Source organism: Mercenaria mercenaria, chromosome 14, assembly GCF_021730395.1.
Source record: "Mercenaria mercenaria strain notata chromosome 14, MADL_Memer_1, whole genome shotgun sequence".
Classification (NCBI taxonomy): Eukaryota; Metazoa; Mollusca; class Bivalvia; order Venerida; family Veneridae; genus Mercenaria; species Mercenaria mercenaria.
Genome location: NC_069374.1, coordinates 5,271,697 through 5,294,565, shown reverse-complemented (window position 1 = coordinate 5,294,565; position 22,869 = coordinate 5,271,697). Strand labels below are relative to the sequence as shown.

At 36.3% G+C, this 22,869-nt stretch overlaps 1 protein-coding gene across 1 annotated transcript in view; it reads left to right on the top strand.

Moving 5' to 3' along the window:
• The window catches only part of LOC123526223 (uncharacterized), an 89,711-nt gene that overhangs the window by 44,151 nt on the left and 22,691 nt on the right, over window positions 1-22,869 (top strand). The window contains exon 3 of the mRNA XM_053522866.1: window positions 20,392-20,476. Within this exon, the coding sequence (XP_053378841.1) occupies window positions 20,395-20,476 (82 nt within the window). The 5' untranslated portion in view covers window positions 20,392-20,394. The remainder of the gene's footprint in view (window positions 1-20,391; window positions 20,477-22,869) is intronic.

The following is a 22,869-nucleotide window of genomic DNA, read 5'->3' as shown; positions in this document are numbered from 1 at the left end:
CAGTTCTTATTCAGCCTGTATCCACTCACACTGACCATTTAGATTATACAAGATCTATCAATGATATGGTATTCCAGCCGATGGTTACATCACAAGCTGGGTGAGACAGAGTTCATCTTAGATATGAGGCACATTAAATTTGTATTTGTTTCTCTTTCATGTATATTCATAGCCTGGCATTTAAACAGAAATAAATCTACCAAAAACCCACAACCATCAGTCATTTCAAGGCTTTGATTTTTACTGCAGGAAGTACTGACATATTGACCTAGTGGGTTCCTTGAGTGTCACGCTATCAGTGCTGGCCTTTGCTTCATGCGATAATGTGAGCTCTTCGGAAGCAGAAAAGCCATGTACGGAAGTTCTTCCTCACTTTATAAAATGAATACATAAATTATTCTGACTTTGTTTTTATTACTGCAGGAAGTACCATCTTATTGGCCTAGTAGGTTCCTTAGTGTCACCGCTATCAAATGCTGCCTTTGTTCTTAGCGATATGTGAGCTCTTCGGAAGCAGAAAAGCCATGTACGGAAGTTCTTCCTCACTTTATAAAATGAATTAATATTCTGACTTTGTTTTTATTACTGCAGGAAGTACCACCTTATTGGCCTAGTAGGTTCCTTAGTGTCACCGCTATCAAATGCTGCCTTTGCTTCATGCGATATGTGAGCTCTTCGGAAGCAGAAAAGCCATGTACGGAAGTTCTTCCTCACTTTATAAAATGAATTAATATTCTGGCTTCTTTTTTATTACTGCAGGAAGTACTGCCATATTGGCCTAGTAGGTTCCTTAGTGTCACCGCTATCAAATGCTGCCTTTGCTTCGTTTGCGTATGTGAGCTCTTTGGACCCCAAAAAACTATGTATGGAAGTTCTATCAACATTTTTTGTATTGTAGCATATAAGTTAATGTAGAGTTTTTCCTTTGCGTGTAACCTGACAGTAATTTAGTGCCTTCTATTTTCATAGAAATGACAGAATATTCAGACTTCATTTTTCAGACTTTTAGAAGAACCGCCATATTCTTCTAGTAGGTTCCTTAGCGTCACTGCTTTCAAATGCAACCTTTGCTGAATTTGCATATGTGAGCTCTCTGGAAGCAGAAAAGCCGTTTACGGAAGTTCTTCCTCACTTTGTAAAATGAATTAATATTCTGACTTCAATTTTTGGTTGCGGTTTTATCCGACAATCATAGCATCTTTATTTGATTCCGAACACATCCACAGGATATTCATGTGCTACACAAAATAGTCCCATTCATGAACAATGCAGATGAATTATCAATGAACAAGCAGTTCTTATTCAGCCTGTATCCACTCACACTGACCATTTAGATTATACAAGATCTATCAATGATATGGTATTCCAGCCCATGGTTACATCACAAGCTGGGTGAGACAGAGTTTATCTTAGATATGAGGCACATTAAATTTGTATTTGTTTCTCATTCATGTATATTCATGGCCTGGCATTTAAACAGAAATAAATCTACCAAAAACCCACAACCATCAGTCATTTCAAGGCTTTGATTTTTACTGCAGGAAGTACTGACATATTGACCTAGTGGGTTCCTTGAGTGTCACCGCTATCAAGTGCTGGCCTTTGCTTCATGCGATATGTGAGCTCTTCGGAAGCAGAAAAGCCATGTACGGAAGTTCTTCCTCACTTTATAAAATGAATACATAAATTATTCTGACTTTGTTTTTATTACTGCAGGAAGTACCACCTTATTGGCCTAGTAGGTTCCTTAGTGTCACCGCTATCAAATGCTGCCTTTGCTTCATGCGATATGTGAGCTCTTCGGAAGCAGAAAAGCCATGTACGGAAGTTCTTCCTCACTTTATAAAATGAATTAATATTCTGACTTTGTTTTTATTACTGCAGGAAGTACCACCTTATTGGCCTAGTAGGTTCCTTAGTGTCACCGCTATCAAATGCTGCCTTTGCTTCATGCGATATGTGAGCTCTTCGGAAGCAGAAAAGCCATGTACGGAAGTTCTTCCTCACTTTATAAAATGAATTAATATTCTGGCTTCTTTTTTATTACTGCAGGAAGTACTGCCATATTGGCCTAGTAGGTTCCTTAGTGTCACCGCTATCAAATGCTGCCTTTGCTTCGTTTGCGTATGTAAGCTCTTTGGACCCCAAAAAACTATGACTTTGTATGGAAGTTCTCTCAACATTTTTTGTATTGTAGCATATAAGTTAATGTAGAGTTTTTCCTTTGCGTGTAACCTGACAGTAATTTAGTGCCTTCTATTTTCATAGAAATGACAGAATATTCCGACTTCATTTTTCAGACTTTTAGAAGAACCTCCATATTGTTCTAGTAGGTTCCTTAGTGTCACTGCTTTTAAATGCAACCTTTGCTGAATTTGCATATGTGAGCTCTCTGGAAGCAGAAAAGCCATTTCGAGGGCTTAGAGCGAAACTGGTCTATCTGCTTCTATTTCTATATACAGATAGACCAGTTTCGCTCTAAGCCCTCGATTTACGGAAGTTCTTCCTCGCTTTATAAAATGAATTAATATTCTGGCTTCGTTTTTATTACTGCAGCCAGTACTGCCATATTGGCCTAGTAGGTTCCTTAGTGTCACCGCTATCAAATGCTGCCTTTGCTTCGTTTGCCTATGTGAGCTCTTTGGACCCCAAAAAACTATGTATGGAAGTTCTATCAACATTTTTTGTATTGTAGCAGATAAGTTAATGTAGAGTTTTTCCTTTGCGTGTAACCTGACAGTAATTTATTGCCTTCTGTTTTCATAGAAATGACACAATATTCTGACTTCATTTTTCAGACTTTTAGAAGAACCGCCATATTGTTCTAGTAGGTTCCTTAGTGTCAGTGCTTTCAAATGCAACCTTTGCTGAATTTGCATATGTGAGCTCTCTGGAAGCAGAAAAGCCATTTACGGAAGTTCTTCCTCACTTTATGAAATGAATTAATATTCTGACTTCAATTTTTGGTTGCGGTTTTATCCGACAATCATAGCATCTTTATTTGATTCCGAATCACATCCACAGGATATTCATGTGCTACACAAAATAGTCCCATTTATGAACAATGCAGATGAATTATCAATGAACAAGCAGTTCTTATTCAGCCTGTATCCATTCGCACTGACCATTTAGATTATACAAGATCTATCAATGATATGGTATTCCAGCCCATGGTTACATCACAAGCTGGGTCAGACAGAGTTCATCTTAGATATGAGGCACCTTAAATTTGTATTTGTTTCTCATTTATGTATATTCATAGCTTGGCATTTAAACAGAAATAAATCTACCAAAAACCCACAACCATCAGTCATTTCAAGGCTTTGATTTTTACTGCAGGAAGTACTGACATATTGACCTAGTGGGTTCCTTGAGTGTCACCTCTATCAAGTGCTGGCCTTTGCTTCATGCGATATGTGAGCTCTTCGGAAGCAGAAAAGCCATGTACGGAAGTTCTTCCTCACTTTATAAAATGAATTAATAAATTAGTCTGACTTTGTTTTTATTACTGCAGGAAGTACCACCTTATTGGCCTAGTAGGTTCCTTAGTGTCACCGCTATCAAATGCTGCCTTTGCTTCATGCGATATGTGAGCTCTTCGGAAGCAGAAAAGCCATGAAAGGAAGTTCTTCCTCACTTTTAAGTGAATAATATTCTGAACTTTGTTTTTATTACTGCAGGAAGTACCACCTTATTGGCCTAGTAGGTTCCTTAGTGTCACCGCTATCAAATGCTCCCTTTTGCTTCATTGATATGTGAGCTCTTCGGAAGAAAGAAAATCCATGTACGGAAGTTCTTCCTGACTTTATAAAATAAATTTAAATATTCTGGCTCTTTTTTTTTACTGAAGGAAGTACTGCCGTATTGGCCTAGTGGGTTTTCCTTAGTGTCACCGCTATCGAATGCTGCCGTTGCTTCGTTCGATATGTGAGCTCTTCGGAAGGAGAAAAAGCCCATTATGGAAGTTTTTCCCTCGCTTTATAAAATAAATTTTAATATTCTGGCTTCGTTTTTATTACTGAAGGAAGTACTGCCATTTTGGCCTGGTAGGTTCCTTAGTGTCACCGCTATCAAATGCTGCCTTTGCTTCGTTTTGCGTATGTGAGCTCTTTAAACCCCCAAAAAAACTATGTATGGAAGTTATATCAACATTTTTTTGTATTGGCGATAGTTAAAGAAGGTTTTTCCTTTGCGTGTATCCTGACAGTGATTTATTGCCTTCTGTTTTCATAGAAAATGACAGAATTTTTCCGATTTCATTTTCAGACTTTTAGAGAACCGCCATATTGTTCTAGTAGGTTCCTTAGTGTCACTGCTTTCAAATGCAACCTTTGCTGAATTTGCATATCCTTTCGGCTACCATAGCAGACTAATACTTACCATAAAAACGGGGGTCGCTATTACCGCTTTCATACACCGACTGACTACCGCAGACGCCTAAAACGTACCATCAAAACGAGGGTCCAGATTACCGACATCGTACAGTGTAGGACTACCGGAATTTTTTGATTTTTCTTTGTATCTGGGGGGAATTTAAATGTGTTTTTTTTATTGCAGAATTTGATTTGAAGTGTAAACTTTCATTTATGTTATTAACAAAACGGTATAGAATCAGTTAAACTAATAAGTTAAATCATTCATATGACATACTAAATAATATTACGCAACAAATTACAGGTCCATAAAATTTAAAAACAAAACCAAACGCCCTCGTGCGCAAAATGTTTCTAAAATCATTTTTATCGCAATTTGTTGATACGAAAATCCTTTTCCGACAATTAAGGGATCATTACTCTCTAAAAATACCCATTAGTTTTGATGGTTGCTCGTCGCAGTAATTACAGAACTCATTTTTTTTCAAATTTAAATTTAAATTTAAACCATTCTACGCTAGGGTTTATTTAAAGCTATTTTACTACGTCTGCATTATCGGCTCCGGCATTCTAGAAGTCTGAAAACCACGGGTCTGCCACTGATGCGTTTGTAGACTTTTCACCAGTTACTTTCACTATGGCACTAGTAGTTCTGAACTTTTTTCCATGAAATACAAAATTTTACTGTAGATATCAGAAATAGTGTACATTTATATACTACGGCAGTAATATTTTAAATTGTTATTGCACTTGGAACATACAAAATATAAAACTGTGGTAATTCTCTACAAAACGCTTCGTTTTTACGCTGCAACGGAATACTATGCCCCAAAATCGCTTCTTCCAATTGCGTACTAGTAGTGTGTAAATTTATCCACTATGGAAGTATTGTACTTTTCAAATTTAAAACTCAAACTTTAGGTAAGAATGCATTAAATTTAAACCCAAATACACAATGGTAATTTTGACTTTGAGCTCCATGCATTATGCATTATAATGCATGGATACTCTGGAATGCTTCATAAATGGTACAGTATTCAGTATTTAACTCGACATTTTTGAGTTTTGTTTTGGCACTTGCATCGTATACACCACAAAACAGATTATGAATATGAATAAATTTAAATGAACTGTAATAACGTATAGTTGACGCGTTTACATGGTCCGCTGACATAACTGGTAGGTGACTAAAAGTAAAATGAAAAAAAAAAAAAAAAATTTTATAACAGAAAATAATAAGATAAAAGTAAGAAGAATCATATATCAAATGCTACACAACCTGAACAACGTATTTTGGACTAAATTTCATGATAGCCAGTTACTTTTAGTCCGATCCGGAAGAAACAGTAGGAGACAAAAAGTAAAACTTTTAAAAGCAAACAAAAACATTTAAACAGAAAATAAAAAATATATATTTAACGAAAGCAAGTTGTAAAAAGCTATAACAGATGAGGATATCATTCATCACTTACAAATCATTGCAAAAGAAAATTTAGAGCATAGTAATGTTACACAAAAAGTTCACTGAAAGTCATGAAATAATTCCTGTTTATGATGAATTTGTACTGTAGTCCTTTTTAAACTGAGTAAAAAATGTAACAATTTGTCAACAATTTAAACGACAATAACCGTTAATCTATATATACATGTTTTCTTTTAATAGCCGTCTAAATGCAAGGGGGATGGGGGGGGGTGGGGTAATTAGCATTGTTAATGCGCATAGAAAGATAAAATTTTCCAAAATTCACTGTGATAAAATGTCATCGGTAGAACTGTTTAATAAGTTAGTTATTTGTCTATATTTAATATGCCCGAATGTATGATTATTATTTCTTTACCATATTACAATGTATCAAAATTCTACAAGAAGCCAAACTTTATGAAACATGTTTTTCTTGAATTTCAAAACTCTAAACAACTTTTCCCTTGAGACAGCTCATATTAGAAAAGTATATTGCATGTGAAGATTAATTATCAAAAGATGAATCAATCAAACTTTCTCATTCTACTAGAAACATAACGTACATATACGCACGACACATAGTAAAAATGTGTACACCATGTAATGTTGTCACTAATCTTAGACACTGTCTCTTTCTTTCTCCAGTTTGTGCTTAGTGTCTGCTAGTCAGACAGTCATTTCTGCTTCGTCGATTTCCAAGATAATTTTGTTGGCATTTTACGGGGTTTTTTCTATTTTAATATGTACCTTCCTGGGTGTTTTTTTTGAAAAACCGTTATGTAGCTAAATTGAAGAAACGGATTTCTTATTAAAATGTAGTAAAAATTGAAAAATAATAAAACGTATCAAATTATAACATTTAGTGATTTGCAATGGTTATATATACTAAAATCGATTTTCGGGAGTTTCCATTTTGCTCTTGTTGCCATGGACTTGTTCTTTAGTTACCCCAATCCCAGTTCTGGACGCATGATACGAAGAAAGCATTCCCTGAAAGAAATTATTAAAAGATCACGGGGATTAACCCTAAAAAATAGATGACAAATATTTTTATGTAAGCAAGACATTTTGATTTTCAGCTACAATTATTGCACAACTCTGGAACTGGCTTTTGTACTTAAGGGCTAGATTTCTCGAAACATTTTATCCTGTTTTAAAAAGGGATTAACCTGTTAAAAGCAGTCGAATATATCATGCAATTACAGTCTTTTCCTCTTCTGAAAAGCTTAAATATTTCGAGAAATTTGACCCAGAGCGATAATTTGAGTACATTTTTGGATTTGAGCGACTTGTTGACTCAGACCCAATTTATATACATGGAGTAAAAAAAAAAGTACGTTCACGTAACATAGCAATGACCCAATAATACCATGAAACCTTTAAAACTACTCATTAGATCAATATAACTTTTTAATAAGAAGAGTATTGTTATACCTGTGTAAATTGTCTTTACACTGCTTAGAACCAAATGATGACGTTGGTGTTCGGAGACCACCGGCTGTCTTTAGTTTCTTCATACTGCAAAACTGACAAGCATTTGTTCCCCTGACATTGAGATAATTTCATGTGAGTCTGCAAACTCTCGGTGAATGGTATTAACTACCTGCGTTTGTTTGGGTTTCCTAATTCCTGAACGGTAACCTTCCATACTCCAGCTACCATGTTTCCATCTTTGATTTGACGTGTCATATGCTGTCCTTTGTTCATTGTACTAACCGAAACCAGGAATTATAATGTATTACATGTATTACATTATTCCTGCCGAAACATCCTTCCATCGGACTAATTTCTGTGGTTTAAAATCATATGGCAAGAATTTTCGCCCTTATTAAAAGATCGACAAAGATGGGTTGAGCTGGCAAGGAATGCCTGTGCCAAAGGGATGTGTCTAGAAGCACTATACGGTTCAAACAGATGTTCAACAATCTTCCTCGTTAGTTCTACTTCTTTTTTGCCTCTAATATAAACTTTAAACTTCCAAAGATATGCAGAAACTACATCTGATAAAACGAATATTTTAAAGCCTCTCTTTAATACCTACTATTAACTAAACGTTTATCTATTTATCTTTATATACTGCATCACTCCTCTTTACGAGTATTACGTGCAGCTGTGCGCCTGTACAAGAATTTTAAAGTAGAATGGACAGGAGAATAAAAGTTATACACCGATGTGTATGCAAGCATGAATACAGTTGATAGTGTTAAAAAAAAGAAGGACTTACAGATAAAAAACAGTTTTAAAAAAAACCCGGTCTATCATGTTAAGCATTGTGTGCAAGTTTGGTTACACCCCGCCTAAACTGGTTTTAGGGTTGGGGCTTGCACAAGTTGTACTGGAAGGGGAATTCCAAAGCACTATGGTGCCTGGAAAAAAGAGTACTTATAGTAATTACAGGGAGTGAGGATCTGGGATAGGTGGGGGATGCATATGTCTTGTTAGACGGGATTGGGGAGGGGGAGGGGCTGAATAGGGAGAGTGATACAGCAAAACCAAACCACTCTGCAAATAATTACCTCAGTAGACGTTTACAGGAAGAACGAATTTCATGTAGTACCGCAGTGTAGTTTTACTCGTCCTGTTACTAAGAACTATAGTAGACTTTTGTGAGAAACTTGAATTTAAGGCAGTGCTATAGTGTAGTATACATATTAAAAAGAAATTAAGTGCACTTCCACAATGCTGAGAAAGTTACCCTGCGAAAGGATTATATATAATCAAAACTTATCCTGTAGGGATTATTTATTCCCCGATTACCACAGTAGTTTAATGCAGGGGAAAGCGAAACCAAAGAGAGTGCCGCAGCGTATTAATACATATTTACACAAATAGCATTTTACTGCCGTAGTGATGCAGTGTCCTTTAAAATATGTGACTTTTAATAAATACATTAACCCGTTTGTTTTATCTGCATATAAAAACCATAGTAGACTATTGCAGGAAACAAGAAACTATAAGTTGTGCCACAGTGTAGTTATACCAAAAACCACACAATGGACTAACTACCATAGTGTAGCAACCGTTTTACATAAAAATTACCGCAGCATAAAAATGTAGTATATTTTTGTTAATTCCTTCTATTTTCAATTGCGAAAATATACAATTTTTACCCAAATACTGCATTATACGCTATGGAAATGAGCACCCCCATTTTTCTGGTACATATTAGTCGTCTGCGGTAGCCCGTCTGCAAAACAGTAGCGGTAATGGAGAACCCCAAAAATATAGTCTGCATTTGAAGTCTCAGGTAGTGCGTCGGTGTACGATAGTGGTAGTAGAAAGGATATGTGAGCTCTCTGGAAGCAGAAAAGCCATTTACGGAAGTTCTTCCTCACTTTATAAAATGAATTAATATTCTGACTTCAATTTTTGGTTGCGGTTTTATCCGACAATCATAGCATCTTTATTTGATTCCGAATCACATCCACAGGATATTCATGTGCTACACAAAATAGTCCCATTCATGAACAATGCAGATGAATTATCAATGAACAAGCAGTTTTTTATTCAGCCTGTATCCACTCCACTGACCATTTAGATTATACAAGATCTATCAATGATATGGTATTCCAGCCCATGGTTTATTCACAAGCTGGGTCGACAGATTATCTTGATATGAGGCACATTAAATTTGTATTTGTTTCTCATTCATGTATATTCATAGCCTGGCATTTAAACAGAAATAAATCAAACCAAAAACCCGACAACCATCAGTCATTTCAAGGGTTTGATTTTTACTGCAGAAGTACTGACATATTGACCTAGTGGGTTCCTTGAGTGTCACCGCTATCAAGTGCTGCCTTTGCTTCATGCGATATGTGAGCTCTTCGGAAGCAGAAAAGCCATGTACGGAAGTTCTTCCTCACTTTAAAATGAATTAATAAATTATTCTGACTTTGTTTTTATTACTGGGAGGAAGTACCACCTTATTGGCCTAGTAGGTTCCTTAGTGTCACCGTATCAAATGCTGCCTTTGCTCTTGCGATATGTGAGCTCTTCGGAAGCAAAAAACCATGTCGGAAGTTCTTCCTACTTTATAAAATGAATTAATATTCTGACTTTGCTTTTATTACTGAGAAGTACCACCTTATTGGCGTAGGTTCCTTAGTGTCACCGCTATCAATGCTGCCTTTGCTTCATGCGATATGTGAGCTCTTCGGAAGCAGAAAAGCCATGTACGGAAGTTCTTCCTCACTTTATAAAATGAATTATTCTGGCTTCTTTTTTATTATTGCAGGAAGTACTGCCATATTGGCCTAGTAGGTTCCTTAGTGTCACCGCTATCAAATGCTGCCTTTGCTTCGTTTGCGTATGTGATGCGTATGTGAGCTCTTTGGACCCCAAAAAACTATGTATGGAAGTTCTATCAACATTTTTTGTATTGTAGCAGATAAGTTAATGTAGAGTTTTTCCTTTGCGTGTAACCTGACAGTAATGTATTGCCTTCTGTTTTCATAGAAATGACAGAATATTCCGACTTCATTTTTCAGACTTTTAGAAGAACCGCCATATTGTTCTAGTAGGTTCCTTAATGTCAGTGCTTTCAAATGCAACCTTTGCTGAATTTGCATATGTGAGCTCTCTGGAAGCAGAAAAGCCATTTACGGAAGTTCTTCCTCACTTTATAAAATGAATTAATATTCCGACTTCAATTTTTGGTTGCGGTTTTATCCGACAATCATAGCATCTTTATTTGATTCTGAATCACATCCACAGGATATTCATGTGCTACACGAAATAGTCCCATTCATGAACAATGCAGATGAATTATCAATGAACAAGCAGTTCTTATTCAGCCTGTATCCACTCACACTGACCATTTAGATTATACAAGATCTATCAATGATATGGTATTCCAGCCCATGGTTACATCACAAGCTGGGTCAGACAGAGTTCGTCTTAGATATGAGGCACATTAAATTTGTATTTGTTTCTCATTCATGTATATTCATAGCCTGGCATTTAAACAGAAATAAATCTACCAAAAACCCACAACCATCAGTCATTTCAAGGCTTTGATTTTTACTGCAGGAAGTACTGACATATTGACCTAGTGGGTTCCTTGAGTGTCACCGCTATCAAGTGCTGGCCTTTGCTTCATGCGATATGTGAGCTCTTCGGAAGCAGAAAAGCCATGTACGGAAGTTCTTCCTCACTTTATAAAATGAATTAATAAATTATTCTGACTTTGTTTTTATTACTGCAGGAAGTACCACCTTATTGGCCTAGTAGGTTCCTTAGCGTCACTGCTATCAAATGCTGCCTTTGCTTCATGCGATATGTGAGCTCTTCGGAAGCAGAAAAGCCATGTACGGAAGTTCTTCCTCACTTTATAAAATGAATTGATATTCTGGCTTCTTTTTTATACCCCCACCAAACATGTTTGAGGGGGGTATATAGGAGTCAGTTTTGTCGCGTCCCGTCCAGTCGCGTCCCGAAATCTATTATCTCAGTTATTACCAAATGGATTTGATTCAAACTTAAAATACATGTTCCACCTTATCACCCACATCATGTGACACAAGGTGCATAACTCTGACACCAAGTTTTCATGAATTATGTCCCCTTTTACTTAGAATTTAAGGTTAATTTTGTTGTATTTTCACTATATCTCAGTTATTACTAAATGGATTTGATTCAAACTTAAAATAGATGTTCCACCTCATCACCCACATCATGTGACACAAGGTGCATAACTCTGACACCATTTTTTTATGAATTATGCCCCTTTTTACTTAGAATTCAAGGTTGATTTTGAAGTATTTTCACTATATCTCAGTTACTACAAAATGGATTTCATTCAAACTTAAAATAGATGTTCCACTTCATCACCCACATCATGTGTCCACATCATGTGACACAAGGTGCATAACTCTGACACTAAGTTGACATGAATTATGTCCCCTTTTACTTAGAATTTAAGGTTAATTTTGTTGTATTTTCACTATATCTGAGTTATTACTAAATGGATTCGATTCAAACTTAAAATAGTTGTTCCACCTCATCACCCAGATCATGTGACATAAGGTGCTTAACTCTGACATAATTTTTTTTATGAATTATGTCCCCTTTTACTTTAAATTTAAGGTTGATTTTGATGTATTTTCACTATATCTCAGTTATTACAAAATGGATTTGATTCAAACTTAAAATAGATGTTCCACCTCATCACCCCATCATGTGACACAAGGTGCATAACTCTGACACCAATTTTTTCATGAATTATGCCCCTTTTTATGAGAATTTAAGGTTAATTTTGATGTATTTTCACTATATCTCAGTTACTACTGAATGGATTTGATTCAGACTTAAAGTAGATGTTCCACCTCATCACCCACATCATGTGACACAAGGTGCATAACTCTGACACTAATTTTTCTTGAATTGTGTCCCTTTTACCTAGAATTTAAGGTTAATTTTGATGTATTTTCACTATATCTTATTCTGATTGGCTTAGAGCCAGAGGGAAGTAACCTTTTTTAACTTATGAACTGAGTTTCTTCCTCTTAAATTCAAGGAATTAGTCTATTTTTAGAAATCCTATTTTTTAGATTTTCAATATTTTAGGTATTTTTCTAACTTTTTTATTATAAGTCCTATGTAAAAAGTAAATACATTTTTCTGTGGTAACATGGGTCGGTAAGACATTTTTTTTGTATTCACTTTCAGTGTATCTCTAATATTAGAGATTTTTTATATTTACTAGTATTACTATACTAGTATTATACTAGTATTACTTATATGTGGAAGCCCAGGATGAAGTACTCCAAAGACTAAGTATTTTTAAGATTTCTTATGGTTGCCATTCTTCTGTGACAAGACCGTATGGTGGGGGTATGAGTCACTCCTGTGACAGTTCTAGTTATTACTGCAGGAAGTACTGCCATATTGACCTAGTAGGTTCCTTAGTGTCACTGCTATCGATTGCTGCCGTTGCTTCGTTCGATATGTGAGCTCTTCGGAAGCAGAAAAGCCATGTATGGAAGTTCTTCCTCACTTTATAAAATTAATTAATATTCTGGCTTCGTTTTTATTACTGCAGGAAGTACTGCCATATTGGCCTAGTAGGTTCCTTAGTGTCACAGCTATCAAATGCTGCCTTTGCTTCGTTTGCTCATGTGAGCTCTTTGGACCCCAAAAAACTATGTATGGAAGTTCTATGAACATTTTTAGCTCACCCGTCACAAAGTGACAAGGTGAGCTTTTGTGATCGCGCGGTGTCCAACGTCCGTCGTCCGTGCGTGCGTCCGTCTGTCCATTAACTTTTGCTTGTGACCACTCTAGAGGTCACATTTTTCATGGGATCTTTATGAAAGTTTGTCGGAATGTTCATCTTGATGATATCTACGTCAAGTTTGAAACTGGGTCACGTGCCTGCAAAAACTAGGTCAGTAGGTCTAAAATTAGAAAAACCTTGTGACCTCTCTAGAGGCCATATATTTCACAAGATCTTCATGAAAATTGGTCAGAATGTTCATCTTGATGATATCTAGATCAAGTTCGAAACTGGGTCACGTGCCTTCAAAAACTAGGTTAGTAGGTCTAAAATCAGAAAAACCTTGTGACCTCTCTAGAGGCCATATATTTCATGAGATCTTCATGAAAATTGGTCAGAACATTCACCTTGATGATATCTAGGTAAAGTTTGAAACTGGGTCACGTGCCATCTAAAACTAGGTCAGTAGGTCAAATAATAGAAAAACCTTGTGACCTCTCTAAAGGCCATATTTTTCATGGGATCTGTATGAAAGTTGGTCTGAATGTTCATCTTGATGATATCTAGGTCAGTTTTGAAACTGGGTCACGTGCGGTCAAAAACTAGGTCAGTAGGTCTAAAAATAGAAAAACCTTGTGACCTCTCTAGAGGCCATATATTTCAAGAGATCTTCATGAAAATTGGTCAGAATGTTCACCTTGATGATATCTAGGCCAAGTTTGAAAGTGGGTCACGTGCCATCAAAAACTAGGTCAGTAGGTCAAATAGTAGAAAAACCTTGTGACCTCTCTGGAGGCCATACTTTTCATGGGATCTGTATGAAAGTTGGTCTGAATGTTCATCTTGATGATCTCTAGGTCAAGTTCGAAAGTGGGTCACGTGCCGTCAAAAACTAGGTCAGTAGGTCAAATAATAGAAAAACCTTGTGACCTCTCTAAAGGCCATATTTTTCATGGGATCTGTATGAAAATTGGTCTGAATGTTCATCTTGATGATATCTAGGTCAATTTCGAAACAGGGTCATGTGCGGTCAAAAACCAGGTCAGTAGGTCTAAAAATAGAAAAACCTTGTGACCTCTCTAGAGGCCATACTTTTGAATGGATCTCCATAAAAATTGGTCAGAATGTTCACCTTGGTGATATCTACGTCAAGTTTAAAACTGGGTCACGTGCCTTACAAAACTAGGTCAGTAGGTCAAATAATAAAAAAAACCTTGTGACCTCTCTGGAGGCCATACTTTTCATGGGATCTGTATGAAAGTTGGTCTGAATGTTCATCTTGATGATATCTAGGCCAAGTTTGAAACTGGGTCAACTGCCATCAAAAACTAGGTCAGTAGGTCTAAAATTATTAAAATCTTCTGACCTCTCTAGAGGCCATATTTTTCAATGGATCTTTATGAAAATTGATCTGAATTTTCATCTTGATGATACCTAGATAAAGTTCAAAACAGGGTCACGTACCTTCGAAAACTAGGTCAATAGGTCAAATAATAGAAAAACCTTGTGACCTCTCTTGAGGCCATATTTTTCAATGGATTAAAATTGGTCAGAATTTTTATCTTGATAATATCTAGGTCAAGTTCAAAACTGGGTCACATGAGCTCAAAAACTAGGTCACTATGTCAAATAATAGAAAAAACGACGTCATACTCAAAACTGGGTCATGTGGGAAGAGGTGAGCGATTCAGGACCATCATGGTCCTCTTGTTTATATTGAAGCAGATAAGTTAATATGTAGAGTTTTTCCTTTGCGTGTAATCTGACAGTAATTTATTGCCTTCTGTTTTCATAGAAATGAAAGAATATTCTGACTTCATTTTTCAGACTTTTAGAAGAACCTCCATATTGTTCTAGTAGGTTCCTTAGTGTCACTGCTTTCAAATGCAACCTTTGCTGAATTTGCATATGTGAGCTCTCTGGAAGCAGAAAAGCCATTTACGGAGGTTCTTCCTCACTTGATAAAATGAATTAATATTCTGACTTCAATTTTTGGTTGCGGTTTTATCCGACAATCATAGCATCTTTATTTGATTCCGTATCACATCCACAGGATATTCATGTGCTACACAAAATAGTCCCATTCATGAACAATGCAGATGAATTATCAATGAACAAGCAGTTCTTATTCAAACTGTATCCACTCACACTGACCATTTAGATTATACAAGATCTATCAATGATATGGTATTCCAGCCCATGGTTACATCACAAGCTGGGTCAGACAGAGTTCATCTTAGATATGAGGCACATTAAATTTGTATTTGTTTCTCATTCATGTACAGTCGAACTTCGATGGCTCGAACTCGAGGGTCCCGTGGAAATTAGTTCGAGTTTTTCGTTGCTCAAGCCATCCAAATAGCGGCCATTTTGAATTTGGGAATTCGAGGACATGATATGTTGCAAACCTTACATCGTAATATATTGTCATATTGTACCTAAATGTGTGTATGATATGATGATAAATAAACACTGCGATATGCTTTATTATTTATTTTCAAACACGACAGTCAGTAGGTCTGAAAATAGAAAAAACTTGTGACCTCTCTAGAGGCCATACTTTTGAATAGATCTTCATGAAAATTTGTCAGAATGTTCATCTTGATGATATCTACGTCAAGTTCGAAACTGGGTCACATGCCTTCAAAAACTAGGTCAGTAGGTCAATTAATAAAAAAACCTTGTGACCTCTCTAGAGGCCATATTTTTCAAGGGATCTGTATGAAAGTTGTTTTGAATATTCATCTTGATGATATCTAGCTCAAGTTCGAAACTGGGTCAACTGCGGTGAAAAACTAGGTCAGTAGGTCTAAAAATAGAAAAACCTTTTGACCTCTCTAGAGGCCATATTTTTCAATGGATCTTCATGAAAATTGGTCTGAATGTTCTCCTTGATGATATCTAGGTCAAGTTCAAAACTGGGTCACGTGCCTTCAAAAACTAGGTCATTAGTTCAAATAATAGAAAAACCTTGTGACCTCTCTAGAGGCCATATTTTTCAATGGATCTTCATGAAAATTAGTCAGAATTTTTATCTTGATGATATCTAGGTCAATTTCAAAACTGGATAACATGAGCTCAAAAACTAGGTCACTATGTCGAATAATAGAAAAAACGATGTCATACTCAGTTCAAAACTGGGTCATGTGGGGACAGGTGAGCGATTCAGGACCATCATGGTCCTCTTGTTTGAAAATCCCTCGCTTGTCATTGGCTAAAAATGATGTTTGAACTATAATATCATTACGAGTTAAACCTACATATTATATTTCCATTGAATAAGAATATAAAATTGTGTTCCACAAACTACTCGATAAGACTTAGTCGTCTACTATGTATTTATGATAACTAAATTAAAATCTTCCAGCACTGGATCAACCGCTGTTTTGCTAAAGGTTGGCACTAAAATGACCTTGTATAAAGTTGTAGTAAACATGTACTTCTCCATCATGAGTGAAGATAAGACAAGCCAATGAATTCCAAGAGACTGAAGAAGGCGTGGTTTAGTTTACTTCAGAGAGAGCTTTTTGTTTCTTTAACCTGTCAGTTAAATGAAATGGGGCGTTTAAACTATAAATAGGTTATAGATACACTTATTGAACTTCTAATGCATTAAGTTTTGCCTTCACTACGCTACGCTGCGTTTCGGCAAACTTAATTGCATTAGAAGTTCAATAAATGATCTATGACCTATATACATATTACACACTTGTGTATGCTGACTTGACTCTATCTATTTTTGGCTCACCTGTCACATAGTGACAAGGTGAGCTTTTGTGATCACCCTTCGTCCGTCGTCCGTCCATCCGTCAACAATTTCTTGTCTGCACGATAGTGGTTTCATTTATGATTTTATTTTAACCAAACTTGCACATAACTTGTATCACCATAAGATCACGGTTCCTTTCTTGAACTGGCCAGATCCCATTATGGGTTCCAGAGTTATGGCCCCTGAAAGGGCCAAAATTAGCTATTTTGACCTTGTCTGCACAATAGCAGCTTTATTTATGATTTGATTTTTACCAAACTGGCACACAACTTGTATCACCATAAGATCTTGGTTCCTTTCTTGAACTGGCCAGATTCCTTAATGGGAACCAGAGTTATGGCCCCTGAAAGGGCCAGAATTAGCTATTTTGACCTTGTCTGCACAATAGCAGCTTCATTTATGATTTTATTTTAACCAAACTGGCACACAACTTGTATCACCATAAGATCTCGGTTCCTTTCTTGAACTGGCAAGATTCCATTATGGGTACCAGAGTGATGGCCCCTGAAAGGGCCAGAATTAGCTATTTTGACCTTGTCTGCACAATAGCAGCTTCATTTATGATTTGAATTTAATCAAACTTGCACAAAACTTGTGTCACCATAAGATCTCGGTTCCTTTCTTGAACGGGCCAGATCCCATAATGGTTTCCAGAGTTATGGCCCCTGAAAGGGCCAAAATTAGCTATTTTGACCTTGTCTGCACAATAGCAGCTTCATTTATGATTTGAATTTAATCAAACTGGCACACAACTTGTATCACCAGAAGATCTTGCTTCCTTTCTTCAACTGGCCAGATTCCATCATGGGTTCCAGAGTTATGGCCCCTTAAAGGTCCAAACTTTGCTATTATGGCTTTTGCAGCCATATAGAGACTTCATTTATGGTTTTATTTGATACAAACTTCCAAAATATCTTCAACAACAATAAATCTTGGATTCCATGACAAATCAGATCCAATCGTAGGTTCCAGAGTTATTTTATATCTGATTACCTCCCCTGATTGGAATCAAAATGGATTTATATCAGTAAGTACTTACAGATCTTATTTGAAATTTCATTATTGTCATTAGTTGGACTGAGACAATCAGGGTAGATAACTATGGACTGATTTTATGTCAAATTACCTCCCTTTATTTCAAATTAAAATTGTTATATCTCCATAACTAATGAAGATACTGATCTGAAATTTCATTTATGTCAACAGATTTATTTGGCAGATCCTTCTTTTGTCCACTTACAATATTTTTTTTAATTACTTCCCTTTTACATTACTATAAATAGCTTATTTTTAGTAACTTTTTTATTATTGGCCATAGGGAAAACACGAGACCAGTTTTCTGTGGTACAACATGGATGGTACCTCCAATTTTAGGTGTATTTTAACATATCTATACCTTGTTAGATTTTTTTTTCTTTTTGGTTAAATTTCTTCCCTTTGTTGTTCCTGTCCTTTGGGCTTAGATATTTTTTCTGAGGACCTTCTTGTCCTCAAGTGCAATGATAACAGGTGAGCGATATAGGGCCATCATGGCCCTCTTGTTAACAATAACGTCACTGTGCTTGATCAGTAAAAATAAGCTAACTTGATCAGATATGTAGTCAGACTAAGTCAGTGGGACGCATATAATGTAGGTGATGTTTTTCTGCTGGACATATTTTGGAGGAAATGCTGTTAAATTATAATTTGTTTACCTGCGAGCACATTTACCATGGTGTGTATTTCAAACTTCAAGCGTGTATTATTACTGTCACACTCACTGATCTTTACTTTTTAGTCCCCTACTGGTTGAAAACCAGTTTTGGGGACTATAGGAATGCTCTTTTCCGTCATTCCGTCTTTCCGTCATTCTGTCATTCCGTCCGTCCGCAATTTCGTGTCCGGTCCATAACTCTGTCATCCATGAAGGGATTTTAATATTACTTGGCACAAATGTTCCCCATGATGAGTCGACGTGTCATGCGCAAAACCCGGACCCCTAGCTCAAAGGTCAAGGTCAATATAGGAGGTCAAAGGTCAACAAGGCTTTTTTCCTGTCCGGTCCACAACTCTCCCATCCTTGAAGGGATTTTAGTATTACTTGGCACAAATGTTCCCCATGATGAGATGATGTGTCATGCGCAAATCCCGGACCCCTAGCTGAAAGGTCAAGGTCACAATTTAAGGTCAAAGGTCAACAGGGCTTTTTTCCTGTCCGGTCCATAACTCTCCCATCCATGAAGAGATTTTAATATTACTTGGCACAAATGTTCCCCATGAGGAGACGACGTGTCATGCGCAAAACCTGGACCCCTAGCTTAAAGGTCAAGGTCACAATTGGAGGTCAAAGGTCAACAAGGCTTTTTTCCTGTCAGGTCAATAACTCTCCCATCTATGAAGGGATTTTAATATTACTTGGCACAAATGTACCTCATAATAAGACGATGTGTCATGCACAACTTTCAGACCCCTAGCTCAAAGGTCAAGGTCACACTTAACAGTCAAATGTTAACATAGCATGAACAGGGTCTGTTTCGTGTCCGGTCCATAACTCTGACATTCATTAAGGGATTTTAATATCACTTAGCACAAGTGTTCCCCATGATGAGACGACGTGTCATGTGCAAATCCCGGACCCCTCGCTCAAAGGTCAAGGTCACAATTGGGGGTCAAAGGTCAACAGAGTTTTTTTCCTGTCCCGTCCATAACTCTGCCATCCATGAAGGGATTTTAATATTACTTGGCACAAATGTTTCCCATGATGAGACGACGTGTCATGCGCAACACCCAGTACCCTAGCTTAAAGGTCAAGGTCACACTTTGAGATCAAAGGTCAAGAGGATTTTTTTCCTGTCTGGTCTATAACTTTGTCATGCAAAGCAGGATTTAGATATCAGTTGGCACAAATATTCCCCTGGATGAGACAACATGTCATGCGCAAGAACCAGGTCCCTAGGTCTAAGGTCAAGGTCATATTTAGAGGTCAAAGGTCAAATTCAAGAATGACATTGTACGGAACATTTCTTCTTCATGCATGGAGGGATTTTGATGTAACTTGGACCAAATGTTCACCACCATGAGGCACCCTTGTTTTTAGAATTACGTCCCTTTGTTTTACTATAAATAGATTTTATTGTAACTTTTTTATTACTGGGGGTAGAGAAAAATTGAGACCACTTTTCTGTGGTACAGCATGCATGTTACATCCAATTTTTAGGTGTATTTTGACCTATCTCTACCTGGTAAAGAGTTTCTTGTGGACTTATATTATTATTATTATTTTTTTTTTTTTTTTTTTTTTTTTTAAAGATTAATTTTCCTTTGTTGTTACAATAAATAACATATAACTTTCTTATAATCGGCCAAAAAAAATTCGATATGAAAACAACTGTGGGTTTTTATATATGCACATTTTAATCCAAGTGTGTTGTTATAATGTTATAACATATTGTATATGTAGTACAATATTGTTTATACATCATTGACAGATATCAGTTCATTATGTTATACTGCAGTAGAAAAAATTAGGTGCCTTCCAGTAGGGGACTTTGTATTGCATGGCAATACTTCATTCACTTGTTTATTTTAAAAGTGCATGGATGAACCCGAACTTGTTGAGAGAACAGAATCTGTGCAGTGTTCTACAGATAGTTCGGAAACAGCTAATGTCAGTCAAGGTAATAAATTATACATAATCTTGCAAAATAGTATTTTTTTTAGTAGTACTAACAAGTTTGCATTAGCAGGGCGCCAATGGCTCCAGTTTCCAAATAATAAATTCTGGCACTAAAAATATAACCATAAAAGAAATAAACGATAGATTTTTCTCAAACTATTGTTCAGTGCACCAGATATTGATGCAAGGTAAATTAAGCATGTTGTACATTATATATGTTGTGTGATATTGATTCATGCTCTGCCCTTGCATCACTGATCTTCCATTAAGAATAACATTCTATTGTGAATAAGTCAATGACCTTTTACCAAAAAATCATATGAAGTTTGTACGGTGCATACTAGAAAAAAAAGACATACGAAAACAAAATTTTCAAGGTATGTGGTAAGTATGTGTATAAAACGTATGAAAACAACTGACTTTGTTAAATCTTTTACTGCCAATTTCAGAAAAGCTCGCCGAATGTGCGTTTACATCCAACGCAGGTAGTAAATGACATAGCTGTCATTCTAGTAATTGGTGAGAGGGTAATTTGATGACGCTTGTAGTTTGCTCCGCCCAAACGTATATTTCTATCGGTTGCAGTGGAAAGCAAGTGTTAGTTTAATACAAAAGTAAAATATATTGAGGACGTTTTATTTCAGTATTACAATATATACATATATGTGCATGTGCACATACGCAGCATATACAGTATTTACATTATAGATCTGAACTGTCTGAAGATCGACATTGATGTGTATAATTTGTATTTATAGCAACTCTCGATGAAATACAACACAGCTGGTTTCATGTATTTATTTTGAATTGATGTATCTAGTCTTCGTATTATATCCACGGATATCGGTCATGGATTTTTTTTTTCAAACGCAGAAAGTACCGCTTATTATCGATTTATCGATGTTGTCTTCCACATTGAACTATAAGGTTCGTTTACCCATTTTGCTTTCAATTGTGGGAAAAACTCGGCAGTATTTATTTAAAACTACATGCAGTATCTTGTCAAAATACAACTGAAAATTTTGTCCCTAGAATCGTGAACGTCTGGTAATTATATGTAACCTAGTACATGTATGTATAATGCCTTTCTTCTCTTTCAATCTTTAGCCTGATTGTGGCAAGTGCTTCTGCCTTTGCGACCAGTGCAGACCAAGATCAGCCTGCACGTTCATGCAGTCTGATCATGGTCTGTACTGTTCGCCATTTCAGTCAGTATCTTTTTTGTAAGCGCCCCTTTCAACAGTTAATGGTACTGTCCAAACTGAAAGATGGACAAGTTCATTATAGAAATTTAGCAGAGTAAGGGTTAAGAGCGCAGCGTGTTGCATTTCGTTCTTGTTACGCAGAGAATAGAAACCTAAGATCATGCACTAGATTTTGTAATAAAAAGCTTTATTGTCCAGTTTACATGTCATGTTGATTGCTATTTTAGCGCGCCAGTTATGACTGATATCACTCTATTGAACATGTTTTCAGATCACTGTTATATTATAGCACTAAGTCTTCCCCCCGTGGCCCAACTTTGCCCCTTACCATTTCCTTCTCCATGTTGTTCGTTTATGAAATATTTCTGTGTTTTGGTGATAAACTCCTAAACCTTAAAGACTACATGAATGATTTTGCAAATGTATTCTTGCCAAAATTCACTAATCAGGTTTTTTTTTTGGTTGTATCTATAATTACTAAGGGATGAGTGTCTAATTTTCACATGTATAATGGATGCATGAAATCCGATCAGTATCGCCTTGACGCATTAAAACAGCGATAAAACCTGTTTTACCGTTATCATTCTGGACCGCGTAATCAGAAAAAAAAAAAAAAAAAAAAGATTTTTTATATACGTGTGGGGCAGGTGAATTTTTTTCTTTTTCTCAGGAGTGAAATTATTGATGCAGTCGTTCACGACATATCAATTCGGAATGGCCTTATAATGTATACGTGAAATGATACAGCTTATTGTAACACTGCCTGTCTGAAATATAGTTTATGAATGTATCATCATGTATACAGCTTATTGTAACACTGCCTGTCTGAAATATAGTTTATGAATGCATCATCATGTGTACAGCTTATTGTAACACTGCCTGTCTGAAATATGTATAGTTTATGAATGTATCATCATGTGTACAGCTTGTTGTAACACTGCCTGTCTGAAATATAGTTTATAAATGCATCATGTATACAGCTTGTTGTAACACTGCCTGTCTGAAATATAGTTTATGAATGCATCATCATGTATACAGCTTGTTGTAACACTGCCTGTCTGAAATATAGTTTATGAATGTATCATCATGTATACAGCTTGTTGTAACACTGCCTGTCTGAAATATAGTTTATGAATGTATCATCATGTATACAGCTTATTGTAACACTGCCTGTCTGAAATATAGTTTA